The sequence below is a fragment of the Molossus molossus genome, unplaced genomic scaffold (assembly GCF_014108415.1).
Source record: "Molossus molossus isolate mMolMol1 unplaced genomic scaffold, mMolMol1.p scaffold_m16_p_19, whole genome shotgun sequence".
Lineage (NCBI taxonomy): Eukaryota > Metazoa > Chordata > Mammalia > Chiroptera > Molossidae > Molossus > Molossus molossus.
In genome coordinates this window covers 5,560,601-5,576,581 of record NW_023425354.1, presented here as the reverse complement: position 1 = coordinate 5,576,581, position 15,981 = coordinate 5,560,601, and the positions used below count along the sequence as shown (strand labels likewise).

The window sequence follows — 15,981 nt, the reverse complement described above, 5'->3', positions numbered from 1 at the left end:
ACTTCCCTACTGAAAGTCTTTTAGTGGCTTCACATTGCTCTTAGAATAAAGTCCAGAACTCTTTAACATGGCCCTCACGATCTGATCCCCTACCTTTCTCCTATCATCCCCTCTTCCCTGCCTCTCTGGACTCCATCCAGACTTGCCACCATAACGTTCTGCACATGCCGATTGCTTTGCTGGAGTCACACCACCACCCCTCTTTCATGGCTGAGGCCCCCCTTCCACCAGATCTCAGCTTAAACATCTTTTCTCAAGGACGTCTTCCACAATCAACTCCAGATTAGTTCAGATCCCCTGCTCTGTGCTCCTCATAACCCTCAGGGAACCAGATGAAATCATGTTTCTGAGTCTTCAGATCTTGGGAACAGACCCTGAGAAGCGATGACCCTTCCTAGGACTGTGAGGTTCAAGACAAAGCAACCACTGGCCTCTGGAGCCTTCTTATCTAGCACAGTCAGGAATGGTGAGGGAGCTCAGGAGAACCTCGTGATGAGAGTTCCTCCTCACAACGTTGGTTCTCAATGTTTTTTGAATAGACAACTTTCAAAACATAATAAAAGCTGTTGAAGCCCAACCGGTGTGGCTCAGTGGATTGAGCGTCGTCCCATGGACTGAGAGGTCTTGATTTGATTCCCACTCAGGGCACATGCCCGGGTTCTGGGCTTGATCCCGGGTGGGGGTCGTGCAGGAAGCAGCCAATTGATGTCTCTCTCTCACATCGATGTTTCTATCTCTCTCTCCCTTCCTCTCTCTAAAAAATCAACAATTTTTTTTTTAAAGCTGTTGGACTTCTCTCCCAGAAAAATGCACATAAGCAAAACCTTTGATACTGTTTCAATGTTTCACAGTTCCCCTAAACTAAAGTCCATCTCTCCACCTCAGGTTAAGAACCCCAACTGTAGGCCTAGTGAAAATGTCACATGTACAACCACACAAACAATACTGTTTTCCTGGCTTTGTTCAGTTAATCAATATGTAGTGAGTTTCTACAGTATTAGAGATTCTAATAACAATAATAACAACTTGTAAATGAAACTTGCTTTACAGTTTAAAAGAAATTGAAATCTTTTCATATAATTGTCTCATTTACTCTTCACAAAAGCCCAGTGAGGTAGGCACAATTGCTCCTCCTAATTTCCAGATGAGTAAGGACTTTCAGAGAATGTCAATGTCAGCCAAAAAGGAATTGAACCCCAGAAGTAAAATATACCTTTAGCCCTGGCCGGTTTGGCTCAGCGGTTAGAGCGTCGGCCTGCGGTCCAGAGAGACCCGGGTTCAGTTCCCGCTAAGGGCGCGTACCTCGGTTGCGATTTGTCCCCAGCCCTGGTGGGGTCGTGTAGGTGGCAGCCACTCGATGTGTCCCTTTCACGTCAATGTTTCTCTCTCTCTTCCTCTCTCTCCCTCCTACTCTATCTGAACAAAAAATGAAAAAATGTCCTCGGGTAAGGACAAAAAAATGAAATGCACCCTTTAAACCCTAAGCCTGGCCCTTTCTCACCCTACTAATATTGACTCCAATGGTCAGAGGTGATAGGACCTGTGTCTGTTGAATGCTGGGGTCACCGTATGAGGATGACCTTCGAGGCCACAGTCTCAGCACCCAATTCTCATGAGATCAGCCTCATGCTTTCCTGGTCCAGGTATAATGCAACTCTGTAAATCAGTGGTCCCAGCACATCTCCTGGTGTTCAGGGGGTGTAGCCAGAGTTCCCCGTCCTCCTGCCCAGAGAGCACAATAGCTAACTTTTTTTTTTTAATTTGAGTTCCTAATCTATGTCAGGCACTGTTCTAGGATTTTACATGCATTAACTCATTGAGTCCTCAAAACAACACCACAGGGTAGGTACTATTATAATCTCCGTTTTGTGGACACTTGGGGGGAGATTAAGTAGCTTGTCCAAGGTTACACAACTAATAATTTTCAGAGCCAAGATTCGAACTCTGGAGCCTGTGCTTTTTGAACCCGGGACTCTCTGTCCCGCAGGCCGATGCTCCAACCGCTGAGCCAAACCGGCCAGGGCGAGCCTGTGCTTTTAACCGTCCTTCTGCCTCTCCCAAGCCAGTTGTTCTTAACTTTTGGGGGGGTCATATGCATCCTAGAGAGTGTAATTTAAGCTGTGGACCCTCTTCCTAGGAAAATACAGCTAAGCAGACTTTTGCAAAATATTTTAGAGACTTCAGGGACTCCCTAAAGTCCGTCATCTATCGAGCTCAGGCCTAACACCGCCGTGTGTCTCATGCACACTGGAGGGAACTGTCCAGGGAGAAAAGAGAAGTGGTGGCGGCGCCGCAGGACTTTGCCTCTGCAGCCCCGGGAGCGCTGAGCTGCGCGTGTGACGGGGACACTCGCTCCCTGAGAACCAGGAACCAGGAGCTCCGGGACCGCAGTGCCCGAGAACGCAGCCGGGTCGCTGAGCCTCCGGAGGCCGATGGCTGAATGAGACACGCACGGACCGCTGGTTGGACGGAGAGCTTGCGTCCCTCCCAGCATCCTGGAGTCACGAGACAGGGGACTCAGGGCAGACGAGGTGTCCCAACCCCGGTCCCGGGCGGCCTCGCCGTGGCTGTGCCGAAGCGCCGGGTCGCGGTCCCGCGCTCCAGGCCGGCGGGTGCGGCCGCCGCGGGCGCTGTCCAGTGCTGAACCCGGATGCGGCCCGGCCCGCGGGGCTTAGACCCGAGCCCGCCCGCCGCACCCAGCGGAGCCCAGACCGAGCTTCCGGGCGCTCTGACGCAGAACGCTGGGGGCGCGGGGAGCCCCGGGCTTCCAGCCGGACATGGACCTGCAGAGATTCGACTCCTACCAGGGGGGAGCTGGCCCTGACTTCAACGAGCATGTCCTGCACAAGGTAAGACGCCCCTCCGGGGCCCCGTCTCCGCCCAACGCTGGCAGAGGGCGCCCTCGCCAGGAGTTCCCTCTGTCCCCCTGGATTGGCTTTGGGACTGGAAAAGAAACGAGCCCCTCTCTGTGAGCCTAGGGACCCTCTCTGTTCGTTCGTTTACTGCTCAAAACCGAGGTGCGGGTGCTCTGGGGGAGGGGCCGCCGCGAAGGTCCCGATTCCAGGAGCTTCGTTCGTTTATTTAAATCACCGGTGTCTCTTCCTCATCCACTCCCTCCTGCCTCTCATTTATCCGAACTCCTCGGAACCCTGTGGGAGGCTGTGTGTCTTCCCAACCAAGCTCCAGCCCCGTTAGGTCCTATAGCTGTGGTCGAAGACCTGAATTCCTGGCCAAGTTGGCTAAAATTAGACACGGAATGATCTGCAGGGGGAAAACTGTTGTTTTCAAAGCAGACTCCCTCGTGACTCCAGAAACCTCCCCTCCAGCCCTGGCTCGCTCTTCGCCTCCTGAAAGTGTGTGTTGATTTCAAAGTTATTCATCCATGGCTTCCGTCATTTAAGTTTCTTATGCAACTCAGTCCTCGGTAATGTAGGTCTCTGCTTGAAGTGATTGCTGGAGAAAGTGGCAGCCTCGCTCTAGGCAACACTTTTTAATCCAAAACCCATTGCTTGTGTTTGCCATCAGAAGTCACTATGGCTCCTGATCCCTTTCTCTGCCCTCCTTACTCCGTCTTTATATTTTCTACTTTGCTAATATCAGTTTATTTGTTAGTCCTCTGAGAGGCTGTGCACATTGTCCTACACTCAGAGATTTTGTTTAAATCAACATATCCTTCTGAAAATTCCGTAGACCCAAGCTTTGAAATAATGTGATTCGCCCTCTTCCCTTATTACACAGTTTATATTAGAGGACACTGGAGTCCAGAGAGGCAAAGTGACTTGCTCAAGAAAACAAGGTAGAAAATGGCAGAGCTGGTACTAAGAGCCAGGAACTATTACTCCACGTGTAATTTTTTTTTCTCTCTACTCAAATGTGGTCCATAAAACCACAGCATTAGCATTACCTAAGAGCTTGTTAGATAAGTGAAATCTCAGTCTCCGCCCCAGATCTGCAGCATCTGAATCTGGAATTTAACGAGATCCTTAGGAGATAAATATGCACATTACAGTTTCAGGTGCACAGCCTTGTGTCAAGCTGGCAATTTCTGACACAAATAAAGGGAAATCGGCTATTAGGGGAAGCAGGTCTGTACTTGAACAGTCTATAGGACTTTTTCCCTCCAGGTCTCTGAACCTGTGGGGTATAGACGAGGAGAAGAATTTATAACAACTGCCCCAGACTGAAGGTTTTTAAACCATTACAGTTTGAAGTACTCTATAATCAAATCTGTGGTTTTGAGGTTGTGAGTTTAGCCTTAATGGGAAGTGTATACAAGCAAAGGAACATAATTACAAATCAATTACAAAAGCATCCTGGTGATTAGATAGATGGGCCTCTCCAAGTTTAAACCATCTTGTAAAGATAGAAATATTCCTTTTGAAAGATTACGATTTGGAGGTCAAAGTTTTCAAATTATCCGTCAAGTATAGTCTTTCCCACCTCAATTACTCATACATGAAATGTAGGATGTAGCCCATGAGAATGTTCCCTTCCTTTGGGTTTATTGATCAACATATTGGGAAAGAGCCTGTTCCTACAAGTTCCACTGTATTTGAAGACAAGTATCTACTTACTGATCATAAATGCTTGGTTATGAGTATCTTGAGAGAAGAAGCTGGCTTTAAACCTTCTAAGGTGCCCAACAGAATGACATAAGTGGGTAGAAAGTTTCACTTTCCATTATCATGCTAATATTAGCTCACTATTGCGCATGACTTTTTATTGTGATCCACCTAAAAATTGATTTGTAAAGGGGCAGGGTATCAATATATTTTTCCTATTTTTTTAAGCTTGCTATGTAGGAGAGTCCAAGGAATTCCTGTTGATTCATTGGAACACATTGACCATAGGATGTAGGCTCCCCTCCAACATTAGTTGCTAGGAAGAAGCATTTTAAAATAAACTTTGTCTTGAAGTATAACAAACACAAGAAAGGTTCAAACCATACTTGTACACTCTGATGGATTATCACAAAGTGAGTACCTCTGTGCAACCACTACCAATAAAGAGCTAGAATCTTGCCAGCTTCCCAGAACCGACCCCCATATATCCCTTTCCACATACTCTCCCCTCTTCCTCCCCAGAGGTTACCATTATGGAGGAGGAAGAATCATTTAACGTTTTGACAGAGCAGCCAGATTTTGTGTCAGATAGACCTAGACCCCAGGCTTGGAATCAGACAGACTTTGGTGTGACTTTGAACATCTGTGAGTCTTACTTTATCTACCATCAGCAATAATAATACCTGGCTTATTGTGTTTTTAAGCAAAGATGTTAGATAATATAATATTATTTGCTTGTTTCTGTGGCATATAGGAAGCATTCAATAAAAGGTGGTTGCTATTAGGAACTGCTGCAGAGCAGTTTCAGAACCTGTCACATGGGGGCTCACCTAAAATGATGAAGCTTTGTAAGAAAGAACAGCAGCTTCATAACCGGAAACACACACATTTCACAAGGCACAGTCCCATCGGATCAAGTTCACACATCCAACCACACAAAAGTCATGACTTCTGTGGGCACACCCCAACCCTATTTTCACAAGTTGAATATTTTCTTTTTCCAGGAAATATGGGAGGTGAGGTGTGGGATGTAATGAGACCTCTTATTAAAATTCACTTATATGAAAAAACATATGTCAAATAGCATCAGCCTTGGCTGGCACTTGCAATTAGCTAGTCCCAAGAGTTGGCAGCTGACCCAAATGAGCCTGAGTAACTCGTAGGATGCTCCTGGAGTGTGAACTGGAAGCTAGGAACCGCTTGGAAACATTGAGTTTCATCCATCACATGCTGGGAGTTTTTAAATAGAGTTGCTGTTGTGCTCACAAATCTGAATATTTCATGCAACTAAATAATTTAAAACAAGCAAACAACTTTGCCGCTCTGTCCCTCAGAGATGTCTCAGCCCTCTCTTGCTACCAGTAGTCTGAGGGCCATCAAGGGCTCTGGTGTGAGTTAGAGGTTCAGGAACAAGCCAAGGGCTGGGTTCTTGCCGTGCCAGGGCCTGACTGTGCGCTCTGGGAACACGAAGCACAGAGACAGGGCAGTTTTTGTCTCAGATACTAGTGAATCAGGACAAAGGGACTTCAGCTCAAGGACTCTAACTCACTATCACCAGAGCCCTGAAGTACACCCCCTTGCCAGTCTTGTTCCGAGAGGGCAAACCATTGCTAAGCTAAAATCAATCCCCTCCATGGCATCTCGGAAAGAGCAGGGCCCACGGGGCAGAAGGATGTGGACTGTCCATCCATTCATCCAGGGCTTGGGCACTCTTGGGACAAATGGAATGATTGAGGAGATAAGGGGCAAAGGTCTCTGTCCTACAAGCAATTTCCGGTCCCTCTGACTCTGCTCATATGTCTTCTCTGTAGGTGGGAACAGCAGTCAGGTTATCTCCACTTCTCTCCCTTGTCTTTCATGTGTCCTTCACTTCTCTCTTGTCCTGCTCACTTGTGATGTCTGCATCCCTCACGAGTTCATGTGCCGCACCTACTCCTGCAGCAAACACGTATCGAACATTCCAAAGTGTAAGAAATTTGCTGGGCATTATAGAGAACACACACCAAAAAGTAATCGTCACCATCATCATGATCATCATGATCATCATCATCATCCTCATCATCATCTCATAGCCTATAAGACATGCACACAATACTGTGTAGTCTCAGAAGTATCCTGGGAAGATACAATGAAGTAACCAAGGAAGAATCAGCTTGAGGCCCGACCCTCTCCCCTTCATGTCCTCTGATTAAGAGTTAATGCGCATCTAGGAGAGACAGTCACACACACTAGTCGGCCTCCCTCACCCACTGATCCAAGAGCAGGCTCTGGACTCAACGGTATTTCCCTTCCCCACCAGCACATTTTACAGGGAAGAATAAATGGACCAAGAAGTGCTATATCCTCTATTCTGTCTCCTCCTACCCTTCTTTATCATTCAGGGGCTCTTTGTTTTGTTTTGTTTTCAGTTAAAACGATGTTAATGGAATACAAATTTGTGGTTAAAAAAATCGAACCTACAGGAAAATCCAAATCCCTGTCGATGAAGAGATTTTACTTTCAAAGCCAGTCTATCATCCCTCAATAAAGTGGTTTGTTTTTTTTAAAGAAAAAAAAAATGCATGTAACCAAAATGAGAGCATAGCTCCACTCCTTGCCAGATTTCCATCCTCGGCTCGGGAGCAAACAAGAAAGCCCAGAAAAGTGCGCGCCCCCCGCCCGGGAGAAGGTTTCTGCCGGCTAGTTTTCCTGGGGCTGGGAGTCCGGACACTTCGGATAAATAGATGAAGTGTGTGTTGCATCACCGCTGAGCGCTGACTTAGGCGTCCCGCCCAGGCCTCAGGGCAGGCAGCTGGCGTGGGGAGGGGCTGGCTGGTCCTCCTGGACAGTCTGAGCAGTAAAGGACAGTGACTCACACCGACCTCCCAAAGTCATTTTCCAAACTCTCCAGGCTCCCCTCTCTGAGCGCTCTCCCCTCTGACACAGTCCCTGGGACCTCTCGTGAGAAAGTATCTGAGACTCGCCACTGTCGACGTGCTAATGTTTCCTCTTGGAAACTGTTCTGGGAAAGGGCTCTGACTTCCTCCGTTTTCAGGGCAGGAAACCCAGCTTTGCTGGAAGTAAACAGCCCGAGGTGAGCACCAGTCTGGGGAACTGTTGAAGGGACATTTGAAGTGAGTCTAAATTTATCCTGGCTTCTTGATTCCACCCTCTCCTCAGGCCAGAGAAGCTGTCCCTGGAGACTGCAGGTGAGCACGGAGATCACAGCTCCTTCGCTAACTTGCGGAGCACGCGGGCAATGCCCTTCCCCAGCTGGGAGCAGCCCTGGACCGTCCTCCCAGTGACAATATTATAAATGTTGAAATAAGCAGAGCTCAAGAATTCCCCTCGCAAGGGATTCCTATCCCCCTGACCTTGGTGCCCAAGTCTGCTCCCTCCTCTTATTTGCATTTCTGCTCACCGGACACAGGGTTTGCCCATCAACGTGGGAATGTTATTTAACAATTTCTGCTTCTGCAAATACTGCTGGGATGTTTTTAGGTGTCTTGAACCAAGTTGTGTTTATGCTCACATTCCTCTTCCTTTCTACTCCTCTGCCCCTGGCTGCCACCAACACACACACACACACACACACACACACACACACCCCTCCCCAGAGGTATAGGCAGGGCCAGTGATGACACATTCGTCCTCTCTGTTCCTCTTGATCTTTTGTTGTTATGGGCCTTTTAAAGGCAAAGCAAACCTTTCCCCTCCTACTCCTCCCTCTGCCATTTGAATTTTTTTTTAATCCTCACCGGAGGATATTTTCACATTCATCTTCAGACAGAGTGGGAGGGAGAGAGAGAGAGAGAAACATCGACGTGAGAGAGACACATCAGTTGGTCACCACCTGCACGACCCCAACCAGGGCCGGGGACAAACCGCAACCGAGCCCTTAGCGGGAACCGAACCCGGGACTCTTTGGTCTGCAGGCCGATGTTCCAACCGCTGAGCCAAACCAGCCAGGGCCGCCATTTGAATGTTGTATCCACACCTCCCTCCAGCAACCCTGTCTAGTAAAAAGCAGACTTGGGGGTATCAGAGCAGGAAGCCCAGGGGAGAAACTGGCAGAACCTGCTCCTTTCGGCCCCTCCTGACTCCACGTGGAGAAGCCCTTAGTCTCTGGGGGGAATGAAGCTGCTGACTCGGACTCAGCCCAGACCAGACGGAGCCCCTCCAGCCCTTCAGGAACCTCCTCCCCTGGGGGGCAGGTCGGCCCAACCCTTTTCACTCAAGTAGAGTTGGGGTACAGTATTACACTAGTTTCAGGTGTACAGTGTACTTTTTAGGGTATAACGCTAAGTGAAATAAGTCAGAGAAAGACAAACCTTCATCTTTATCCAGAGGTCCCCCTCCTCCCGGTCCTCTTCACAGGTTTCTTTAGGTGACAAACTGGGAGGCATTAAAATCCTCTCTACCCGCAGTCTAGAGGGACCCGGCGAGACTAATAATCACTAATAATAAATGATGAAGATAAACGCCTTTTTCATGTGCAGAGAATTTTACAGTTTACGAAAAACTTAAATATACACTGTGACACTTTATATTTACCATGCTTTCCCAGTAGGTGTTGTTATTAATCCCATGCTATTAAATGGGGAATGGAGGCAGATGGAAAAGAAAATAAAGCCCTTACTTGTTCAAGGTCACAGGGTGTAGGTACTGTGGGAATTCGGGTGATAAGGGCCCTGTTCTAAGCACTTTGCATCATTCAGTCCTACAACGACCCTATTTTAATCTCATTTCACAGCTGAGTAAGCTGAGGCACAGCCCTTAGGAAACTTGCCTAAGGCCACCCCCCTCATAAGTGGTGGAGCCTGGATTCAAACCCCGGCAAGCTGGGGGTGCAAAGTAGAGTCAGGAGAGGACAAAGGGCCTTGCCGAGGGGTCTCAGATCGTCACTACCTTAGTCCAGTGTGTGGCCCCACCGCTGTAGGATCAGAGACCGGCAATTTCTCACGCACTGAAGAGTGGATCCGTCTCTCCAGGCAGGCTCCTGTTAATTAAACTCACAAGACTAATGCATTGCCCTAGATGCCAAGCCACGTTATAATCAGGGTACAGTTTGCTAAGCGTGAAATCCAGGAGAGAGACAGAGACTTGGAGGATTCCAACGTTTAACGAAATCAGGCTGATGCGGTTGGCTGCCAATCTACAGCTCCTGTGGCCCCTGCCACCCCAGGGGCCTCTCCACCTGACCTTTGCCGCCCTCCACTGCACGTAACTGTGACCCGGGTCAGGTGGGCATTCCGTTCTCTTCAGATCCCCAGCTCCCTGCTCCCTTTAAGAGCCACTTGCCTTGGAGCTTGAGAATGTCCTGGACTTGACCTGGTAGTGGGGAGGGAGGAGAGGTGGGGGTGCTTCCTGTTCAGAAGCCTCCATCGGTCACACCCAGAGCTGTCATCTCACATCTCCGCCCTCTGCCCGTGTCAGGCCCTTAGGGATTTGGTTTCAGGGGAAAGAACCATGAAAGACAAAAAAGGTGATTGGGGCCATTTCCTTGTTGGTCACCACTGCCCGTTCCCCCACCACCCCCGCCTTGGAATCAGACATCTCTGGCAGAGAGATGAGTCAGCAAACGTCTGCTGGGTGCCAGACATCCCCAAGCCCCAGGAATAGGGCCCGTTCCCCACTCCCAAGAAGCTGAGGCTGGCAGGCGGGATGGTCAGTGGGCTGCAGTCTGGATGGTCAGTGGGCTGGCAGGCGGGATGGTCAGTGGGCTGCAGGCGGGATGGTCAGTGGGCTGCAGGCGGGATGGTCAGTGGGCTGCAGGCTGGATGGTCAGTGGGCTGCAGGCGGGATGGTCAGTGGGCTGCAGGCGGGATGGTCAGTGGGCTGGCAGGCGGGATGGTCAGTGGGCTGCAGGTGGGATGGTCAGTGGGCTACAGGCTGGATGGTCAGTGGGCTGCAGGCGGGATGGTCAGTGGGCTGGCAGGCGGGATGGTCAGTGGGCTGCAGGCGGGATGGTCAGTGGGCTGGCAGGCGGGATGGTCAGTGGGCTGCAGGCGGGATGGTCAGTGGGCTGGCAGGCGGGATGGTCAGTGGGCTGGCAGGCGGGATGGTCAGTGGGCTGCAGGCGGGATGGTCAGTGGGCTGCAGGCTGGATGGTCAGTGGGCTGGCACAGAAAGGTGACTCCGGCTGCACTGACTTTAGCCCAACCTAACACATGGACTTTGGTGCCCACGAACACTTGTTAAAGGTCAGGAACCTCTCATCTCACAGGGTGGGAGGTGGGCTCTTGGGGAACAAGTGCTTGCAGCTCTCTCCTGCCCTGGGTCCTGACTCAGGACTGATCAGAAGGACAGCAAAATCCACAGGCCGGAGGAGGCCCCACTTCTGAAGGTCAGAATGGCTCTGGGCTCCTGAGACAGGGATCCTGTCAAGTCCATGTCCAAGAAAGAAAGGGACTCCCCAGTGCACTTTGAGAAATGCCCAGAGCAGAGAGTCATGGCTCGAGCTTGGCAGTCAGATACAGAGAAGCTAAGCTGGCAACCCCTCCCTAAACTTCTCCAAAGATCCGAGCTGAAATACATCCAGTCAAACTCAAAACACCAGGGCCCTGACCTCTTGGGATGACGGTTGGCACATGAAGAGAGGCTTGGGAAAGACAGAGGCGAAGGGCCAGGTGAGCTCTGCAGTCATGCCCTCTGGGACCCTCACCCCCTGTGCCTGACGAGCCAGGTCTCCTCCAGACACCGTAGCACCACAGACACACGACAAGGCCACCCAGGAAGTCCCTGACCGCCACCTGTCCATTCCATCACCTGCCCTGTTTGTCCCTGGTCTGTCCACCCTCTTTTCTGTCCACCCCCTGCCCTGGCTGCCACCTGGTCTGTCCAACGTCTGCCCTGGCTGCCACCTACACTGTCCACCCTCTGTCCTATCCAAACCCTGCTCTGGCTGTCACCCACACTGTCCACTCTCTGTCCTGTCCAACCCCTGCTCTGGCTGTCACCTACACTGTCCACTCTCTGTCCTGTCCAACCCCTGCTCTGCCTGTCACCCACACTGTCCACCCTCTGTCCTGTCCAACCCCTGCTCTGGCTGTCATCCACACTGTCCACCCTCTGTCCTGTCCAACCCCTGCTCTGGCTGTCACCTACACTGTCCACTCTCTGTCCTGTCCAACCCCTGCTCTGGCTGTCACCCACACTGTCCACCCTCTGTCCTGTCCAACCCCTGCTCTGGCTGTCACCTACACTGTCCACCCTCTGTCCTGTCCAACCCCTGCTCTGGCTGTCACCTACACTGTCCACCCTCTGTCCTGTCCAACCCTGCCCTGGCTGTCACCTACACTGTCCACTCTCTGTCCTGTCCAACCCCTGCTCTGGCTGTCACCTACACTGTCCACCCTCTGTCCTGTCCAACCCCTGCTCTGGCTGTCACCTACACTGTCCACTCTCTGTCCTGTCCAACCCCTGCTCTGGCTGTCACCCACACTGTCCACCCTCTGTCCTGTCCAACCCCTGCTCTGGCTGTCACCCACACTGTACTGTCCACTCTCTGTCCTGTCCAACCCCTGCTCTGGCTGTCATCCACACTGTCCACCCTCTGTCCTGTCCAACCCCTGCTCTGGCTGTCACCTACACTGTCCACCCTCTGTCCTGTCCAACCCCTGCTCTGGCTGTCACCTACACTGTCCACTCTCTGTCCTGTCCAACCCCTGCTCTGGCTGTCACCCACACTGTCCACCCTCTGTCCTGTCCAACCCCTGCTCTGGCTGTCATCCACACTGTCCACCCTCTGTCCTGTCCAACCCCTGCTCTGGCTGTCATCCACACTGTCCACCCTCTGTCCTGTCCAACCCCTGCTCTGGCTGTCACCTACACTGTCCACCCTCTGTCCTGTCCAACCCCTGCTCTGGCTGTCACCTACACTGTCCACCCTCTGTCCTGTCCAACCCCTGCTCTGGCTGTCACCTACACTGTCCACCCTCTGTCCTGTCCAACCCCTGCTCTGGCTGTCACCCACACTGTCCACCCTCTGTCCTGTCCAACCCCTGCTCTGGCTGTCATCCACACTGTCCACCCTCTGTCCTGTCCAACCCCTGCTCTGGCTGTCATCCACACTGTCCACCCTCTGTCCTGTCCAACCCCTGCTCTGGCTGTCACCTACACTGTCCACCCTCTGTCCTGTCCAACCCTTGCTCTGGCTGTCACCTACACTGTCCACCCTCTGTCCTGTCCAACCCCTGCTCTGGCTGTCACCTACACTGTCCACCCTCTGTCCTGTCCAACCCCTGCTCTGGCTGTCACCTACACTGTCCACCCTCTGTCCTGTCCAACCCCTGCTCTGGCTGTCACCTACACTGTCCACCCTCTGTCCTGTCCAACCCCTGCTCTGGCTGTCACCTACACTGTCCACCCTCTGTCCTGTCCAACCTCTGCCCTGGCTGCCACCAACACTGTCCACCCTCTGTCCTGTCCAACCCCTGCTCTGGCTGTCACCTACACTGTCCACTCTCTGTCCTGTCCAACCCCTGCCCTGGCTGCCACCAACACTGTCCACCCTCTGTCCGGTCCAACCCCTGCTCTGGCTGTCACCTACACTGTCCACCCTCTGTCCTGTCCAACCCCTGCTCTGGCTGTCACCTACACTGTCCACTCTCTGTCCTGTCCAACCCCTGCTCTGGCTGTCACCCACACTGTCCACCCTCTGTCCTGTCCAACCCCTGCTCTGGCTGTCACCTACACTGTCCACCCTCTGTCCTGTCCAACCCCTGCTCTGGCTGTCACCTACACTGTCCACCCTCTGTCCTGTCCAACCCTGCCCTGGCTGTCACCTACACTGTCCACTCTCTGTCCTGTCCAACCCCTGCTCTGGCTGTCACCTACACTGTCCACCCTCTGTCCTGTCCAACCCCTGCTCTGGCTGTCACCTACACTGTCCACTCTCTGTCCTGTCCAACCCCTGCTCTGGCTGTCACCCACACTGTCCACCCTCTGTCCTGTCCAACCCCTGCTCTGGCTGTCACCCACACTGTCCACTCTCTGTCCTGTCCAACCCCTGCTCTGGCTGTCATCCACACTGTCCACCCTCTGTCCTGTCCAACCCCTGCTCTGGCTGTCACCTACACTGTCCACCCTCTGTCCTGTCCAACCCCTGCTCTGGCTGTCACCTACACTGTCCACTCTCTGTCCTGTCCAACCCCTGCTCTGGCTGTCACCCACACTGTCCACCCTCTGTCCTGTCCAACCCCTGCTCTGGCTGTCATCCACACTGTCCACCCTCTGTCCTGTCCAACCCCTGCTCTGGCTGTCATCCACACTGTCCACCCTCTGTCCTGTCCAACCCCTGCTCTGGCTGTCACCTACACTGTCCACCCTCTGTCCTGTCCAACCCCTGCTCTGGCTGTCACCTACACTGTCCACTCTCTGTCCTGTCCAACCCCTGCTCTGGCTGTCACCCACACTGTCCACCCTCTGTCCTGTCCAACCCCTGCTCTGGCTGTCACCTACACTGTCCACCCTCTGTCCTGTCCAACCCCTGCTCTGGCTGTCACCTACACTGTCCACCCTCTGTCCTGTCCAACCCTGCCCTGGCTGTCACCTACACTGTCCACTCTCTGTCCTGTCCAACCCCTGCTCTGGCTGTCACCTACACTGTCCACCCTCTGTCCTGTCCAACCCCTGCTCTGGCTGTCACCTACACTGTCCACTGTCTGTCCTGTCCAACCCCTGCTCTGGCTGTCACCCACACTGTCCACCCTCTGTCCTGTCCAACCCCTGCTCTGGCTGTCACCCACACTGTCCACTCTCTGTCCTGTCCAACCCCTGCTCTGGCTGTCACCTACACTGTCCACTCTCTGTCCTGTCCAACCCCTGCTCTGGCTGTCACCCACACTGTCCACCCTCTGTCCTGTCCAACCCCTGCTCTGGCTGTCATCCACACTGTCCACCCTCTGTCCTGTCCAACCCCTGCTCTGGCTGTCACCTACACTGTCCACTCTCTGTCCTGTCCAACCCCTGCTCTGGCTGTCACCCACACTGTCCACCCTCTGTCCTGTCCAACCCCTGCTCTGGCTGTCACCCACACTGTCCACCCTCTGTCCTGTCCAACCCCTGCTCTGGCTGTCACCTACACTGTCCACCCTCTGTCCTGTCCAACCTCTGCCCTGGCTGCCACCAACACTGTCCACCCTCTGTCCTGTCCAACCTCTGCCCTGGCTGTCACCTACACTGTCCACCCTCTGTCCTGTCCAACCCCTGCTCTGGCTGTCACCTACACTGTCCACCCTCTGTCCTGTCCAACCCCTGCTCTGGCTGTCACCTACACTGTCCACCCTCTGTCCTGTCCAACCCTGCCCTGGCTGTCACCTACACTGTCCACTCTCTGTCCTGTCCAACCCCTGCTCTGGCTGTCACCCACACTGTCCACCCTCTGTCCTGTCCAACCCCTGCTCTGGCTGTCACCTACACTGTCCACCCTCTGTCCTGTCCAACCCCTGCTCTGGCTGTCACCTACACTGTCCACCCTCTGTCCTGTCCAACCCCTGCTCTGGCTGTCACCTACACTGTCCACCCTCTGTCCTGTCCAACCCTGCCCTGGCTGTCACCTACACTGTCCACTCTCTGTCCTGTCCAACCCCTGCTCTGGCTGTCACCTACACTGTCCACCCTCTGTCCTGTCCAACCCCTGCTCTGGCTGTCACCTACACTGTCCACTCTCTGTCCTGTCCAACCCCTGCTCTGGCTGTCACCCACACTGTCCACCCTCTGTCCTGTCCAACCCCTGCTCTGGCTGTCACCTACACTGTCCACTCTCTGTCCTGTCCAACCCCTGCTCTGGCTGTCACCCACATTGTCCACCCTCTGTCCTGTCCAACCCCTGCTCTGGCTGTCACCCACACTGTCCACCCTCTGTCCTGTCCAACCCCTGCTCTGGCTGTCACCTACACTGTCCACCCTCTGTCCTGTCCAACCTCTGCCCTGGCTGCCACCAACACTGTCCACCCTCTGTCCTGTCCAACCTCTGCCCTGGCTGTCACCTACACTGTCCACCCTCTGTCCTGTCCAACCCCTGCTCTGGCTGTCACCTACACTGTCCACCCTCTGTCCTGTCCAACCTCTGCCCTGGCTGTCACCTACACTGTCCACTCTCTGTCCTGTCCAACACCTGCCCTGGCTGTCACCTACACTGTCCACCCTCTGTCCTGTCCAACCCCTGCTCTGGCTGTCACCTACACTGTCCACCCTCTGTCCTGTCCAACCTCTGCCCTGGCTGTCACCAACACTGTCCACCCTCTGTCCTGTCCAACCTCTGCCCTGGCTGCCACCAACACTGTCCACCCTCTGTCCTGTCCAACCTCTGCCCTGGCTGCCACCTACACTGTCCACCCTCTGTCCTGTCCAACCTCTGCCCTGGCTGCCACCAACACTGTCCACCCTCTGTCCTGTCCAACCCCTGCCCTGGCTGCCGCCTGCTCTGTCCACTGTT

General features: G+C 53.0%; 1 protein-coding gene across 1 annotated transcript in view; it reads left to right on the top strand.

Annotated features, from left to right (window-relative positions):
* The first annotated feature begins 2,711 nt into the window (after positions 1 to 2,711).
* Positions 2,712 to 15,981, top strand: part of RAB37 (RAB37, member RAS oncogene family) — a 58,174-nt gene continuing 44,904 nt past the window's right edge. The window contains exon 1 of the mRNA XM_036268011.1: positions 2,712 to 2,849. Coding sequence (XP_036123904.1) covers positions 2,778 to 2,849 — 72 coding nt within the window. The 5' untranslated portion in view covers positions 2,712 to 2,777. The remainder of the gene's footprint in view (positions 2,850 to 15,981) is intronic.